This window comes from Zootoca vivipara, chromosome 7 (assembly GCF_965207765.1).
Source record: "Zootoca vivipara chromosome 7, rZooViv2.hap1.1, whole genome shotgun sequence".
Lineage (NCBI taxonomy): Eukaryota > Metazoa > Chordata > Lepidosauria > Squamata > Lacertidae > Zootoca > Zootoca vivipara.
In genome coordinates, this window is record NC_142590.1 from 32,784,290 (window position 1) to 32,800,081 (window position 15,792).

Below are 15,792 nucleotides of genomic sequence, written 5' to 3' on the forward strand. Positions count from 1 at the left end.
TGCGCACGGGCGCGCACTCCCCCGCCCTCCGGCCCACTGTGCGCGCACTCCCCTGCCCTCCGGCCCGCCGCGCGGTCGGCGCGGCGGGCACCGGCCCACTGCGCGGTAAGTCTGGGGACCCCTGTTCTAAAGGTTGTAGAGCTTTATGCAGCTGACTGGCCTAATAACATGCTGACAGTCATCCAGTACTAGCAACCATTGTACTAAACCATTCTCTGCAAGTCCAAATCCCTAGGTAGTGAGAACTACCTGAAAAGCTGACAGCATCTTTTCATGTTGGCAAATGCATTTCTAGTTCTGTACTTCTGATGCACTTGGATTGAGGAAGTAAAATAATAAGAGGCCTGGCAAAAACCTTGGTGTTGTTTCTATGAATTAGCAAAAGTGAAATAGTTGTCTTAAAAAAAAAGTGATTGCAAGACTCCCGCACAAAGTACTTACAATAAGGTGCCTTTATTTATACAATAGACTTTTAAATATATTATTCAAAACACTTTTTTTAATACTGAAAAAGGTTGAGTACATCAAAGCCGAAAATGGCTCTGCTATACGCTGCACAGCATTGTTTGAGTCCCTGTATTCTTTTTATGTACAGAAAGCATCTGCAAAATGCATTCTAGACACAATATGCACCTTACCAGTTAGTGTCAATACACAAATTAAAATGGGAGTGATACCACCTGCATGTGCAAATGAAAGATAATTGATTTCACTGAATCAATAGATTTAAAATATAGCTTTAAAGTACCTTTTTGCACGTAAAATGAAGCAGCTTCCAAGTTCAGTAAATCTGTATACTGCAAAGACATTGAAATACATTCACAATCTATGTTCATAGAGTAGTAAGTGGTTCTTCATTCAGCCATATTTACAATAATATTGTAATTAAACTGAAAAGTACAGTTCGTCATATAGCAATCTTTGTAACACATACAAAAATGACAGTTCTGTATATAATTTATGCTCAAAATCACAATTGTCTCAAAATATTAATTACAATACAGCTATCTCTATAATTAAACATGTGTTTTATAAAATGGTAAAATTTGTAATAAAGTAAGTTGTTTTTGACTTGATTACAGTACTCACAAGTAGAAAAATGTAACTTAATAAGTCTTCAACTTGCCCAGTGTTAAGCCACCTAAGCTAGCAAAGAGGCAGGAAAGGCCCCAGTTTATAAAAATTCAGCCTCTTGTGCTGAACTGGTGTGGCTTCTTGATGTTAAGAATAAAAGCTTTTACAAGAGGGCATGGAAATGCTAGATAGAGTAAAATGGGGTGTATTATACATGTTTTGTGTTTGACTTAATGCACATCTGAAAAGTTCAAAAAGACTAGTAAGGACGACTCATTCTAAAAGTCTGAGTTAAAATTCTGCTTTTGTATAGAGCGTTAGAAATCTGGCTATTAAAAATGTGTGTGCTGAGGAAAATTAGGCTTTGCCTTTGGGTGTCAGTATTGGGCTGCGCAAATATAACTACCATTGTTGTTGGATATAGCAAAAACTGTCCTTGTTGTTCATTAACCCACCTTCTCTACACGTGAATCCAATCCAAATTACTGGTTTAGAAATAGATTTTATTCTTATCTCACACTTGGAACACAATGCAATAATGAAGACCATGAGCAAAGGAAAAAAATGGAACTGAAAATATTCAACAGCAATTCCTAAAGGAAGAAAAAATGTTTTGTGAAAGTATAAGTCACTGTTTGAGTTACATCTTAATTTTGCCCCAAAAGTACATGAAAGCTGTAAACATGGAAAACCCGAATCAATGTTACTAAACACTGTTGCTGTTTTCAATGATACATTCTGAACATTAGCAGGGAGGTGAGCAGATTAGCATTTTGCTTATATTTCTGTGATTTGCACGATTATTTCTTAGATAGGCATGTATTCTAGTCAGACACAGAAGTCAGTACACTCACAAGTTAGCTCTGTACAATGCTGAAACTACTGGTTTTAGTTTGGTAAATGGGTAGGCACTGCTTGCTGCAAGAAAGGAAAGCTGAGAGTGGTAGGATAAAGAACACTCTATCCTTTGTGGAAAATAGCTTTCATTCCAATAGCTTTCTAGGCACAAGGTTTATAATAGGTTTTTGTTTTCAAATTAACCACTGTTCCATCTTTTATTTATAAATTTGTCACAAGCAGGGCTTTTTTCCAGCCAGAACTCACTGGAACCCAGTTCTGGCACCTCTCAGGTGGGTGCCATTGCCATCATAAGAGAAGAAGGGAGGCATTCATGGTGAGTTCCAGCATCTCTTTTTCTAGAAAAACAGCACTGGTCACACAGGGCACCATCCAGAGGGACTTCATGCAACCAATGTAGCTAAGAAGTCTGCCCTTTTTGGGGAAACATTTCTCATCCAGTCACATATTTTTTTGGGTGGGTTACAACAGAAGTTTCAAATTCATAATATAGTTACCAAAATGAGGCATAGAGCCAGCCACCTAAAAATATCAATGCTGGCATCAGATCTTGCTATGTGTCTGTGTGAATTAACAGATACTGTATCTAAAACTTAACAAGATTTAGGTATCGTGGAGGGGTGGTTTTGGTTCCAAAATGGAAGCAGCATCACTGAGAAAGGGTGTGAGGCTCTGATGAGAGATCACATGGAAACAAGAAGTATGCTGACTTGAGTTCCATGAGGGAAGAAAGAGATGAGTATAGTGGCAAACCCAATAACGGCAGAAGTTACATTTTGACTGCCTATATTTGTAGTCATAGGGCTTCTGCAATTGCTGCAGCAGAACACATGACTTTGAGTCTTAATTATAGTGGTTGCCTGAGTAGTCTGGTGGTCATGTGTTATAGCTCATATATAAATTAAAATTTGCATATGGGTAAGAACAATGGTTCCAAACCAAGAAGCTTTTGAATTTATTAATGCATGCAATTGTAAGAGCAAACGTCTATACCGCAAGAGGCATTCCCACTCTTATGAGAGAAAAGCACAAGACTCTTAAGAGTACTTGCCACCTACCGTTTTTAATCAAATACTTTGAGTTTTCCCCCACAAGTGTATGTTCTGCCTGCCTGCATAGATACATAACAAGCTTGTGTCACTGCCTCCATGTAGTGATGCTCCATACACATTATGTTTTCCTGAACAGCTGTTGTGCTGAATTGAAGGAATGTCAGCCTTCCCCTTTATTTTACTTACAGTGTAGCTCTAAGGTGAGAGTTGGTAAATAAACCTTTAAGAACCGTTGCTAACAGAACTGGTACCATGGCAACCAATGCAGCAGAGTCAAATTCTAAAGAACTGTAGAATAAATGTCAATTTTTGGATTTCACTGTGTTTTTAAATCATTATCAAAAATGAAAACAAATGAATTTTAAAGCATAGGATCCCCATCTGGATAGGAGGACTAGTAAGTTTCATAGCATTTGAAGTTTTAGATCATTGATCTGGGATTCAAAGGTCACTACAGGCCGACAGCATGCAAAAACAATAACATCTTATTCTCCATTCTTGCTATGAAACAAAGAGCAAGAACATATGATTCCCAGGCCACCTCCCTGGCTTCCATGGCAGGTAGATCAACTTTATCCCCACTTGTTACTTAAGCAACCTGTCATCATTATCTGTTTTGATAAAACAGTTGAGCTGAAACCACATTCTGTTTAGTTGTAAGGCTATCCTGAGTTATTTTATGGTTTTATATTTCATTCATTATATGACACTTAGGAGAAGGTGTCATATAAATATTTTAAATAGTTTAATTATAATGTATATTCAGAAATGTTATTGCTGGTGTAAAGTGCTAAAAGAACTGAATTACATTAGGGCTAAACCACTTTTAATTAGTTACCGTAATGGTTCTTCTATTGATAAGCAATATTAAGTGATTTGCACACTATTCCCCTTCATTAATGGTCACCTTGTGGATTAACTCCTACACTGCTAGGTGGGCAGGAGCTGGGACTGAACAACAGGAGTTTACCCTGTCACGGGGATTCAAACCGCCAACCTTCTGATCGGCAAGCCCTAGGCTCTGTGGTTTAGACCACAGCGCCACCCGCGTCCTTATGATTGTGGTAAGAAATAGCAAATCCCCTTCTTGCTAATTCATTTCTGAACACAATTCAAAGTTCTATTAATTATCTTGGGACCTCTAACAGCAAGCATGGTGAACCTTTTTCAAACTGAGGGCTGCATTATCTCATGGGGCCACATGGTAGTGGTGGGTGGGGCCAGAGGCCAAAGTGGGCTGAACAAAGGATGTGAGACTATTGTACACTTGACTACATTCCAGCCATGCAAACCCATGAGAAAGGCAGAGGTTTACACAGGCACCCCCCCACACACACACCTTTTTCTCTCCAGGCAAGCAAGAGGCCTTAGCACAGCTCAGAGACACATTCTAGTTGGGCAGTGTGTGGCCTGGGGAGAATCTGAGGGCCAGACAAAGAGGTTCCTCATCCTTGCCCAAAAGGATACCTGAGGGACCATCTCTCCCCCTCCTAGGTTGCCTGCTGCCTAAGATTTGCTTTGAAGGTTCCCTTCCATGTCATGTTCCAGGCTGAACATTGAATATTGGATGGGAAGTGGCAAAAAAACACCACCTCTGTGGCCATACCCACATTATATTACCTCATTGTATAACTTCCTGACAGTAAGAGCTGTTCGGCAGTGGAATTTGCTACCAAGGAGTGTGGTGGAATCTCCTTCTTTGGAGGTCTTTAAGCAGAGGCTTGACAGGCATATGTCAAGAATGCTTTGATGGTGTTTCCTGCTTGGCAGGGGGTTAGACTGGATGGCCCTTGTGGTCTCTTCCAACTCTATGATTCTATGATCATATCTCACTATATCTTACGTCTGCTGTGTGGTGCATCTTATCATCATCTTCAGCTCTGCCTGTCTTTGTTGTATTGGTTTATATGGTTGTATTATTTCAAGCTACCCTGAGTGATGCAAATACATATGAAGGGCAGGAGATGAGCTTTTCAAATAATATTATACACATTGAAGCTCAGTTTTGCATGTTTGACACCCTCTCCCAGCTCAGGGAGTACCTTAAATTAATCATGTAAGGCACGGGTGTCAGACACAAGGCCCGCGGGCCAAATCCGGCCCGCCAGACCTTGTGATGTGGCCCGCCGCCCGCCCGCCGCCAGACCTCGCGATGTGGCCCGCCCGCCTGCCCACCGGCCACTCGCCCAGGCCCGGCGCGTTCACTTAGGCGAGCCTGTGCCCCCAACAGCAGCAGCCGTGTAACATGAGGGAAACGGGAAAACCCAGCGCAAAAAGTGAACGTCGCTTGTGAAAGCTGGGGTGGGGGTGGGGGGAAAGGGCAGCGGCTGCGGCGTCACTTATATACAGCAGCAGCAGCAGCAGCAGCAACAGCAGGAGCCTCCTTCACGGCCCGCTCCTCTGACTGGAGGAGGTGGGCGTGGCCGACGCGGGGGCTCGTTTTCCTCCCCTCACGCCGTGAGAAAATGGTGGCGTGAGAAATGGTGGCGTGAGAAAATGGTGGCGGCGGCGGCGGCGGCGCTCGGCGTCCGGGCCGCGGGGTCTCCGCCGCCGCCTTCGCTCCTGCGACGGGGCCGGAGGAGGCGGTGCCAGGGCGGGCCTGAGGAGAAAGAGGCGGCGGAGGGCGGAGGGCCCCGGTGCGCCTGCGGGCCGCGGCGCTGCCCGCCTCAGGGCCCTGGCCGCCCGTTTTGCCGCAGCTGCCTCGGCAGCTTCTCCTCGCAGCCGGTTCGGACCCCCTCGGAAGGGGAGACGCCGCCTCCGCCTCCTCCCCCGCCACCGCCCACCCAGGCAGAGCGAGGTTCGGCGACCGCCCGTGCGCGACACGTATAATGTGAATGGGTTGTGTGTGTGTGTGTGTGAGAGAGAGAGAGAGAGAGAGAAGGAAATGCACGTTGACGTTGGCTGCTCGTGTTTCTGCCTACGTGGGCAGCGGAGCCTCAGGGTGTGTGTTTTTTGGACAGGCGCCCCAGTTGCCAGCGAAGCATGTCGGGATGTGTGTGTGTGTGTTTCTTTGTTTGTTTGAAAACAGCCGTGTGCTAGGGGTCCATGTTTTATACATCTTGGGTGCATTCGAAGGAGGAGTGTAACAAGAACATGCATTGTGCAGTCAGTTGCAATTGGCTGGGGCTCCTTTTTGTTTGCATTCTTATCTTGTGCATTGTCCACACCCCTTGGCACAGTTGGCATCAGTCTGAAGTGTACAGTATCTTGTGAAGTGAAGGAGTCCTGTGTGTGTATTTCTTCCTTGCAGGGGCAGGTCATTCAGGGGAGCAGTCTCTAGACATGCCCCCTTCAATTTTCTTTATTGCCTTTATATCCCACTTTCTCTCCAAGTTGCTGAAGGTGTTGTATTCTTCCTCCCCATTTTATTCCCACAACAACCCTGTGAGGTAGGTTAGGCTGAGAACTAGCCCAAGGTCACCCTAGGATAGGGAGTAAGAGGGAAAGTAGTGGAAATACCCGGTAGAGGTGGAGGAGAAATACTGTTCAGTTTACATTGCAATGTGAACCTACCTAATTTGTGCTTCTGGAAGCAATACACAAACCAAAAATTAATTGTATTTCAGAATTCACACTTCTCCCAAGCGCCTCACAGCAGCGGGCGGGCCGGAGGCCGGGATTTTTGTTTGTTTTAGCTGCTGTAAATATGAAATTTACTTTCAAAAATCCCTATAGTTTAAGCGTGTTCACCTGACAGGTTCCCATTCTTCTGCACTGCAGGCAGAATCCACCCCCTTCCCAGTGCTAAATGCAAAGCAATATGCTCCCTGTGCATATTTCTTAGCCTGTACTTGTGCTGTTGAGGTCCCATCAGGCATAAGGAAGAATCCTATATAAATGTGCTGTTGAAAAGCAGGTGCATCTGTGCAGCCAGTCTCCTAATTACAGCAAAATAAACATGTCTTGAAAAAGGGTTGTAATGATGGCAAATTCCTCAGCCAAATTCAGGGCATGCAGCCATTCTGCTAATAACCCTAGACGCCAACTAAGTACATGCAGGTAGGTAGCCGTGTTGGTCTGAGTCGAAGCAAAATAAAAAAATTCCTTCAGTAGCACCTTAAAGACCAACTAAGTTTATATTTTGGTATGAGCTTTCGTGTGCATGCACACGAAAGCTCATACCAAAATATAAACTTAGTTGGTCTTTAAGGTGCTACTGAAGGAATTTTTTTATTTTGCTAAGTACATGCAATTTATTCTGAAACAGCACCAATCTCTTTGCCAACTTTATAGCAACTTAATTCCATGCTCAAATGTCATTTTGAATAAGGTCACAAGGATGATTTTTGCTTGTGACTCCATCATGCGATTTAAAATCCAAACTCCCCTAAGCAACACATGTGAATGACAAAATCGATGAGGTCACGCAAGTAGTGTAACAGATAATAAGGCTGCATCCAAATATTCCCCCCTCCTTCCCCCCCTTGTCTTTCAGGGAATCTTGTCCATCACTACAAACCTCTGGTAAATTTCAAAGAAGCCCCAGCATCCCTCAGAATACACTTTGAAAGCCACTGTTCTTTCGGAAGGAATACCACCTCCCCCTCAAGAGCAGGGTCACCTAAATGTATGGAAGGTGGTCAGAATATGCACCTGATCCTAAAGTTCCAGGTGAATGAGGAACCATGAGGGGAGAAAAAAGACCATTGATACACACAGAGACCATTGGTACACTCACAAAAAGAGAACACAGATTTGCCTAAAATTTACGTATGTATAAATGTTAATTCAGAAACAATTACTAATTTAAATAGAAAAACAATAAATGTCACCATAGCGGGCAAAGCTGTGACCAGGTATATATGCTCAGTCTGCCTGGTCAAGTGCTGATTGTTAATCTTCAGAATCTCTGCTCTCCCTTCTTATGGTTCTTTATGTTTAAACTAGGTATGGGCAGGACAGCATTTCAAATAGAGGACTCCTTCCAACAGAGAACTATTTACTGTAAAGTAGGATACACATCCAGGCAGGGCCATGGGGTCTTGGAATTGAGTTTTTTTGCAGCAGCAGGGATGGAATTTAACATAGGCATGCAAAGCTGGTGTGTCTCTTTGCTTTGGCAGTGAAAAAAACCCAACGTATGTTTGACTATGTGCTGACACAGAATTATCTGTGCTTACGGTTTCTGTTGTAGCTTCGCATGTGATAATTTATCGGTCTCCTTTTATTGAATTATGAGTTCAAACCTTAGACGTGACCAAACTCATCATTTTGTTTATCCCTTGGAAACCAGTGCTCTACTAAAATTAAAACAAAACTCAGCAAATTGCTATTTCATCAAACTCCTGACAGTAAGAGCTGTTTGGCAGTGGAATTTACTACCAAGGAGTGTGGTGGAGTCTCCTTCTTTGGAGGTCTTTAAGCAGAGGCTTGACAGGCATATGTCAAGAATGCTTTGATGGTGTTTCCTGCTTGGCAGGGAGTTGGACTGGATGGCCCTTGTGGTCTCTTCCAACTCTATGATTCTATGATAGGGGGGGGGGTCTGCTTATTATTCTGCTTAAAAGTCTGAGCGGTAGACTTTGGATATATCCGTGTCACTTTACAGTGGTATAAGGACCATAAACTACAATCAAATAACTCAAAAATGCCCAAGAAAAGAAAAGTTGATGCAGAGGGAAGGCAATTTCAGGAGAGATGGGAAAGTGAATACATGTTTGTGATTAATGGAGACAATAATTTATGATAATAAAGAGTGGACACATAGTCCTACAGATACAACCGGCCCTTTGAGGGTGACCAAACTGCTGATGCGGCCCCCGATGAATTTGAGTTTGACACCCCTGATGTAAGGCATTGGATGCTATTCGGTTACGTTTTACTCAGAATAGATGCATTGCAATAAATGAAAATGATTAACTTAGACATTACTACTCTGAGCAAAACAGTTGAACACCACCCATGAAATTTAAAAAGGCAAAGGGAGGAATTCAGTGTCTCACCATTACATTTGTAATGGCAGCGCAAGCATTTTTGCTTGCCAGTCAGAAAGATCTCCCTCTCCTCTACCCCCCCCAGCTGATTGGGTGTCCAGAAATAGGGGGGGGGAGCCCTGTTGCACTAGCAGAGCTCATTGCACTGTCTCCTGCTAGTGCAAATATTTAGTTGTATCAGGCCCAAAAGTTTTAAAGTGCAATTCTATAAATGTCTCCTCAGAAGAAACCCCCATTACGTGCAATGGAATTCATTCTCAGGTAAGTGGATATAGGACTACAGGTTTAATTTATATATAGATTTCATTTTAAGTGTCTATAAAAATACTATTTAATAATCCATTATATTTCACTTAAGATAGACTTTGTGGGAATTACAGTTTTAAATAGTTTTCTTTCTAAAGCCATGAAAAACTTTGAGGCTTTGGCTGGGTACACACACTACCTTAAATGGGCATGCTTCCCCCAGAGTATCCTGGAAATGGTAGTTTATCCCTCACAAGGCTATTGGGGTAGGTGGGTGTCATGTCTTTTAAAGGTGTGTTGTGCACGCAGCCTGTGTTTTGATGGACAGAATAATTAGTAAATAGCTTGTGTGTGCTTCTGTGTTCTGAAATCACATGACATCTAGAAATAATTAAAATCATCTTGAAAAAAGCTGGTACCAATGCACAAAGGCTTACAATGAGAACTAATATGTAATCCCATGGAAGTTACATTTATATAGGTATCCCTCCCAATGATCAGTACTAACATATATTATTATACATTTGGCACTATGTTTGCCATTGGTCCAGCAATTGGCAATTTCCCTCCTATATATATATATATATATATATATATATATATATTCATTTATTTATATATATATATGTATATAAATTTTTATTTAATTAAACATTAGATCTGGCTAGACATATTTTACTATTTATAAAAAATATTTAGACAGTAAGCTCACGTTGAATAACTAGGTCTACTGTATTCTGGAAACTCTTCAGTAGTAGTACAGCTTTTTCATGTTCCATATGTACAAAACTGTGTCCATTTGCCTGTAACAGACAAAAGAGAAAAAATTATAACTAGATATCCATTGTGGCTACATGGGAAATACAGCTATAAAATCAACTGAAATCCTACAAGTGTATAAAAATCAGCTGAGAAGTTACCCCAGTAAAAGCTCCATTCAAATTTTGGTTTTCCAAAAGTCTATGCAACCCCATAATGGTGTAGTCATCTATTGCTCTCTTGTTTATTTCCACCTATACCAATTTATTTGGGTTTATAATTTTCAGTTTCCAGGAATCTGCCTCAATTCAGCAAGGAGACTTGCTCTCGGAAAGAAGCTACTCAGGTTTCCATCCTGATCACATTGGTTTCTGTGTATGTAAGTGTCTCATAACAATAAATAACTACAACCCGCAACTCTTCTACTTGGATGAGTGCTATCCTGGTTGGACTAATTCACATTACCTAATAGTGTGTTAGTGTGAAAGAGAGCTAACTGCAAGCATGAGTTCAGAGCGCTTGAGTTTGGTCAGTCCTGCCTTCCACATCGGCACTAACGCTGGTGATCTGTAAGCCAAAGAGATCCTTAAGTGCTGTGTGAGGTTTAGGCCGGCGTTTGTGAAAAGAACAACTATTCAATGACAGCAACTATAATTTATAAATTGGGCATGTTTGAGCATGCGGAGCCCTTGTACAAAAGCCAAGCTTAACGCTGAGAATACCTATGTACTCCACGGATTAACACATTTTCATAATTGATTTTGTTTCAGAGCAAAGACACCAGGAACAGAGAATGAAAAAAAGAAGTGACAGTATTGAAGAAGAAGGGTAAGATACTGTTTTGAGATGCCAAGCAGGTACACAGGCCATGGATTACAGAACAAACATGTTTTGCCTATTTCCATGATTTTATCTGTAACACATAAAAGCTTAGAAAATGAAAACCAACTTTCTCAGGAATCCAAATTTCCCTGTTAAGATTACTTGTTAATGTATACAATTGTACACGTGTGTAATATGCTCTGTTCTACAAGTCATCAAATACAATGCCAGTCCAGATTAGCAAAGCTCTTATGTTCGTCACATCAAAAGGAAATATTTTTCATTCTTCAAGGTCTCATACCCTGAAGATTTCATCCAAGTCAGAATGCAATGCAGTTTATATAAGACTTCAGTTAAGACCTGAAAATGTTCTGTGAAGGTGACAAGATTAGGTATATAGCATTTGTGGAAATTTAAGGGTCTGTTAAGGAAAAACTGAGACTTTGCTTGGGATGGTAATTGCTTTCAAAGCATCTGAGTTAGAAGAAACCTGGAGATCTTGACTTCAACATATTGACCCAAGTATATGCCATATAACCAGTTTGCCCACCCCCATTTAGCCTCCTTAATCCAGATTAGCATTTCATATGCAGTAAACAGAAGCTACCTCAATGGTGTCAGAACTGACCAAGATGTCTGCAGAACATAATTTTAGGAAGATATGTCACTTGCTTTGCTGGAGTTACCAATATATTCCCCTCACAGTCTGCACTAGTTATTAATATGCCTGAGCTTCAGAATATATTTAGGTTTCTTTCTAGTAATAGTAATTCAGGCACTGAAATATCTTTTTGAGTTCTCTTTTCAGAATAGCCATTCATTGTGCATCATACTCATATCTATACAGTGGTACCTCTACTTACGAATTTAATGCGTTCTGAACGCACATTTGTAAGTCGAAAAAAATTGTAAGTTGAATCCCATAGGAATGCATTGGGAGAAAAAAATCGTAAGTAGAAAAAATCCTATCTAAACCACATCCAAGATGGCGGACGGAGCTCTATTCGTAAGTAGAGTTATTTGTAAGTAGAGGTACCATTGTATTAGATTCAGCAAAATTAAATCGTAACAGATTCAGAATTTGATTGTTTATTTTAGGATTTTTTATTACTACCTTACTTTTTCATTCTTAACATTCTAAAATAGTTGAAACAGTTGACAATTTTATTTCTTGCATATTAATATAATTTACCAGTTACTGATTTTCATTCATTGTATGCATGAATTAAGCATATTTATTGCATGCTGCGCCATAGTTCAAACCATCATCTACAGAAGTTAAACTTTGGTAAAAAGTAACCAAACAAACCCTTATCAGATATTTCAGTTCATTTTATATGCCTGTAAGAGCAAATCCAATGTTTTCCAAGAGACATCACAAATGCCAGTCCTTTCCCCAAGGTCGTTGGCATTTCTTTAGTACCAGAGTTGGGAGATAATGGCCAAATCATGATCTGGCTGGTGGAACTTTCCCTCTCATGTTCAAATTTCCATCCTCCTTGGTTTGCGCACATCATTATTTACTTCACAATCTGTGAATTCCAATTCTGGCTTGGATGAAAACTGGTTTACTCAAGCCAAGAAGATAAGGAAATAAATCAGAGCATACGAGTGGGAATGAAACAAGCCAAATGATGGTCAAACCATATCTGAACAGGCCCAGTATTATTTTCATAAGAGGGTCTTAATTCATTTCCCTATTGCTTCTTCTAAACTCAAGTCTGGTGACCAGCATTGTAGAAATGCTCACTCATTTACAAATACTTTAGTCAAAATTTTTGACAAGAAAAGCTAGAAATGTATGTCAGGCTGTCCTGGAAAAACAGTTTAAAACAATGTTGGGGGTTTCGGTGGCTGGAATCTAGCCTAGTGTATTTGAATCTGTGTTACTGAATAGCACAACCCACATTTATTCAGTTTTATCCTCCCCACCTCCCAAAGGAGTCCAAGATCATCTGCCTTTGCAAACTGCAATTATAATAGAGCTATTTTAAAAGGTATGTATGATACTACATGCTTTATCCCATCTTTTCCTCCAAAGACCTCATTGCTGTATGCATGCTTCTCCTTCCGCACCCCCCGCACCCCAAAACACAGACAAAGAAAACCCAAGATAGTGAGGATTTTGGTTTAGATCTTCCCCAACCTAAATCTAACACACTAGGCACTGAGCCACAGTAACTCACCAAGTGATATGGTGTGAAGGGCAGCCATTCAAAAGAAAAAATCCGAATGAGCTGATTGGCATCCCTAAGGCACTTTTTGATTCCCAACAGATACAGTTGCCGTAATTCATATACAGAATTATGTACACAGAACTGCATGTCCAGGCTTCCACATTTACTTCCTTCATTATGCAGAGAGCTGTCCCCCGTATTTAATCAGAGAAGCACCTGTAGATGGTGAAGCACAGGATGTGTGCGAGATCTTTCCATGCCTCCAAGGAGATGACTAGTTTAGGGTCTTTAATTACGTCTGTGTGTACAGAGTGGTAGTGGGGGGGAACTCATAAAGTTGCAACACAGTGTTGAAAGTATAAGCATAATCAGGTAGGCAAGGAATAAGAAAAAATATAACGAACAGAGAGCCCACACACTAAAGAGAAAATTCTTTTATTAATTTAAATGTTTTAACAAATAGCAGGAAAATAATTTAAGAGAAAGAGTACAAATTCCAGACAGATCAAAGACATTCAACAAAGCCTTGGATTTAGTGTGCAAAACCTCAGAGGCATATTTTCTGAGAGCCAGCCTGAAGCTGGACTCCATTTAGATTTTAGATTTGTTTGTTTTCTGTAAAGGCTGATAGTCTGTCATGTTGCAGTAAATGGCCTTAAGTGCAAAACATCTGTCTGCATGTCCCTTTCTCGTATCCTGATGGCCTAATTTTGGCTTCCAACTGAAGGACTGAAAAACTCTTAACAGGGCACATTTCTCCATCCGGTTACCTCCAGAGTAATCCTATTGGTCTTTGGGGGGGGGGGGATTCAGATGGATTGCTGGCTGAAAATGAGTGAACCCATTATTATTTTTGGTTCTGTTTACCTGAACATGATGCAGTGCAAAGGGCCAATAACAATGTTTTTTTTTTTATCCAAGGGGTACATCAAAAGATCAGAACATGATTCCTAAACATGCAGTGTGGATCATCTGACACATGGTACGTTGGCAGGAGTGATTTACCTTATAAGCAAGCTTTCAGCCCTCCTCCTTTTACAACCTTTACCTGATAATTAGATGCAGTTGGCTACAAAAGTATACAAACATGAGTTCTTAAGGATTCACTGGTATAATAGCACATGCTAGAGGGTGGTGGTACAAATGGGGGCAGAAAAAGGAATCCTAAATCAAATGGATTATTAAGGGCAGAATTAAAGGGCACATAAATTATAATTCTATTGAAAGCATAAAAATCCAAATTAGAATTACAGTGAAACATAGACCCATTCAATTTTCAAAGGTAAGGTGTAGTTAGTGCATCCAAGCCTACTTGGTTCCACCTTGAAGGGCCACCATTACACTTTAAGCTCACAAGATTGTTTCCTTACAGATACCAATGTATGCCATGGATAGGGTATTGATAGCAGTATTTTATGTCAAAAGTATTATGTTTCCAATGTAGTGAAAGATGGTAATTTAAACAGAGCTCTGATAATGATCATATATGATTCCTTTCCAACATAAACCTAAAAAGTAGTTGCCTTTCATAAGAACTGCATGCTGGACTTCTGGGGTTGGGAATACATGTTCCATTTTCCTATGGTTTGGCCTTGAGATATGGGTTTACTTGAAACAGCTTCAATTACTTTATATCGCGGGCGTTATTGACATATTTGTCATAAAAAGAATCAGAAGTTAGTCTTGTGATGAAAAAAAGTTCTTTGTTGATGATCTATATCAATACATGAGGCAGGCAAACAATATATATTTATATCTCAAGTTCCTTAACTCAGACGTTTGATGATGCATTATAGCAGATTGAGTGAGGCATTGTTTTTTTCAGGGAACAAGACCCTGGATTTTGAAACTGGCTTTAAGAGATATCCAGTGCTTCATGTGTACTCAGTGCCATCTGTAATAAGAACAAATATATTTCAGAACCTCATTTGCTAACTTTGGTTTACAAAAAAAAATACTTCAAATTTATACCCATTTTGAGACTTACCATGAAGCCACCCCAGGTTTGTTGACCAGTAGTCAGGGTAATAACCAGGTTCTGAAATCTGAAAAAGGAAAGTATTGTGGCTGTGGTTTGGCTACTTTGCCACTGCCTGCTTTCTTGGTACTTGAATGCCAGCAGTTTATACTGAAAACCCACGACACAATCCATATGCTAAGGAACACATGTAACAGTTTAGTTCACATGACACGGATGTGCTTGATAGTTTAGCATTAATAATTCTGCGTTGGTTTCATGCCAGAGGCGAGTTCCCGTGGAAAAAGGTTATATTCATCACTAGATGTGATGGTGACAGACCTATTTGTTTAAGCTCAACTTGACCCCAGTCATAAATAGCAGGTTTGAGTTGGAGCTGTACAGGTGTGTAAGGGAAGCTGAACTTTTGCTGTGTACCTCCCCCAGCCACTTACTTAAGCACTTCTCTCACAGCTGAGTTAACTTCCAGCTCTGAAACTCAGCTGAGGTGAAACACAGCGGAGGGGAGTGATGGTGAGGCGGCAAGTTGCTGCTCTAAAGGTAAGATGACCTGGCCCCCATTTCAAAACAGACGAGTGAAGTCCAAAGCAAGGGCAATGGGCCAGCCTAAAGGGAGGGAGGGAGAATCGCGAGGCAAAAGGGGCTGAGCTAGCCTCCCACCGGAGTTTACATTGTCCCACCCACGCCCCCCCCAAGAGCCACCGGATTGGTGGCTCTGTCGGTGGGGTGGCCAGGATATTCCCCCAGAGTGACGTGGGATGCAATCCTGCCCACACTGAGGGGAGGGGATGCGTTCAGGGGGCCAGAGCGCAAGGTGTTCCTGCTGGAAGGCAGAAACGATTTAGTAAAAGGTTGAATTATTGCCTCGGATTTTGGAAAAGTTAACACTGGAT

General features: G+C 41.3%; 2 protein-coding genes across 9 annotated transcripts in view; one reads left to right on the forward strand and one right to left on the reverse strand.

Annotated features, from left to right (window-relative positions):
* LRRC40 (leucine rich repeat containing 40) overlaps positions 1–15,792 on the forward strand; it is a 41,148-nt gene that overhangs the window by 22,199 nt on the left and 3,157 nt on the right. The window contains exons 15-19 of one of the 4 annotated variants that reach the window (XR_015951011.1): positions 10,210–10,301; positions 10,693–10,750; positions 12,686–12,741; positions 13,843–13,903; positions 15,353–15,424. The gene's annotated coding sequence lies outside the window, so the exon portion shown is untranslated. Of the gene's footprint in view, positions 1–10,209; positions 10,302–10,692; positions 10,751–12,685; positions 12,742–13,842; positions 13,904–15,352; positions 15,425–15,792 lie in introns of those variants that run through there. The other 3 variants (XR_015951010.1, XR_015951013.1, XR_015951012.1) reach the window with 3 other exon arrangements.
* LRRC7 (leucine rich repeat containing 7) overlaps positions 9,827–15,792 on the reverse strand; it is a 172,202-nt gene continuing 166,236 nt past the window's right edge. For 3 of the 5 annotated variants that reach the window (XR_015951009.1, XM_088673913.1, XM_088673911.1), the window contains 2 exons: positions 14,909–14,966; positions 13,341–14,815 (listed from right to left, as the gene is read on the reverse strand). Coding sequence is in view for 3 of the 5 variants with exons in the window: in XM_088673913.1 (XP_088530039.1) it covers positions 14,796–14,815; positions 14,909–14,966 (78 nt within the window). In the remaining 2 variants the exon portion in view is untranslated. Of the gene's footprint in view, positions 9,967–13,340; positions 14,816–14,908; positions 14,967–15,792 lie in introns of those variants that run through there. The other 2 variants (XM_088673912.1, XM_088673915.1) reach the window with 2 other exon arrangements.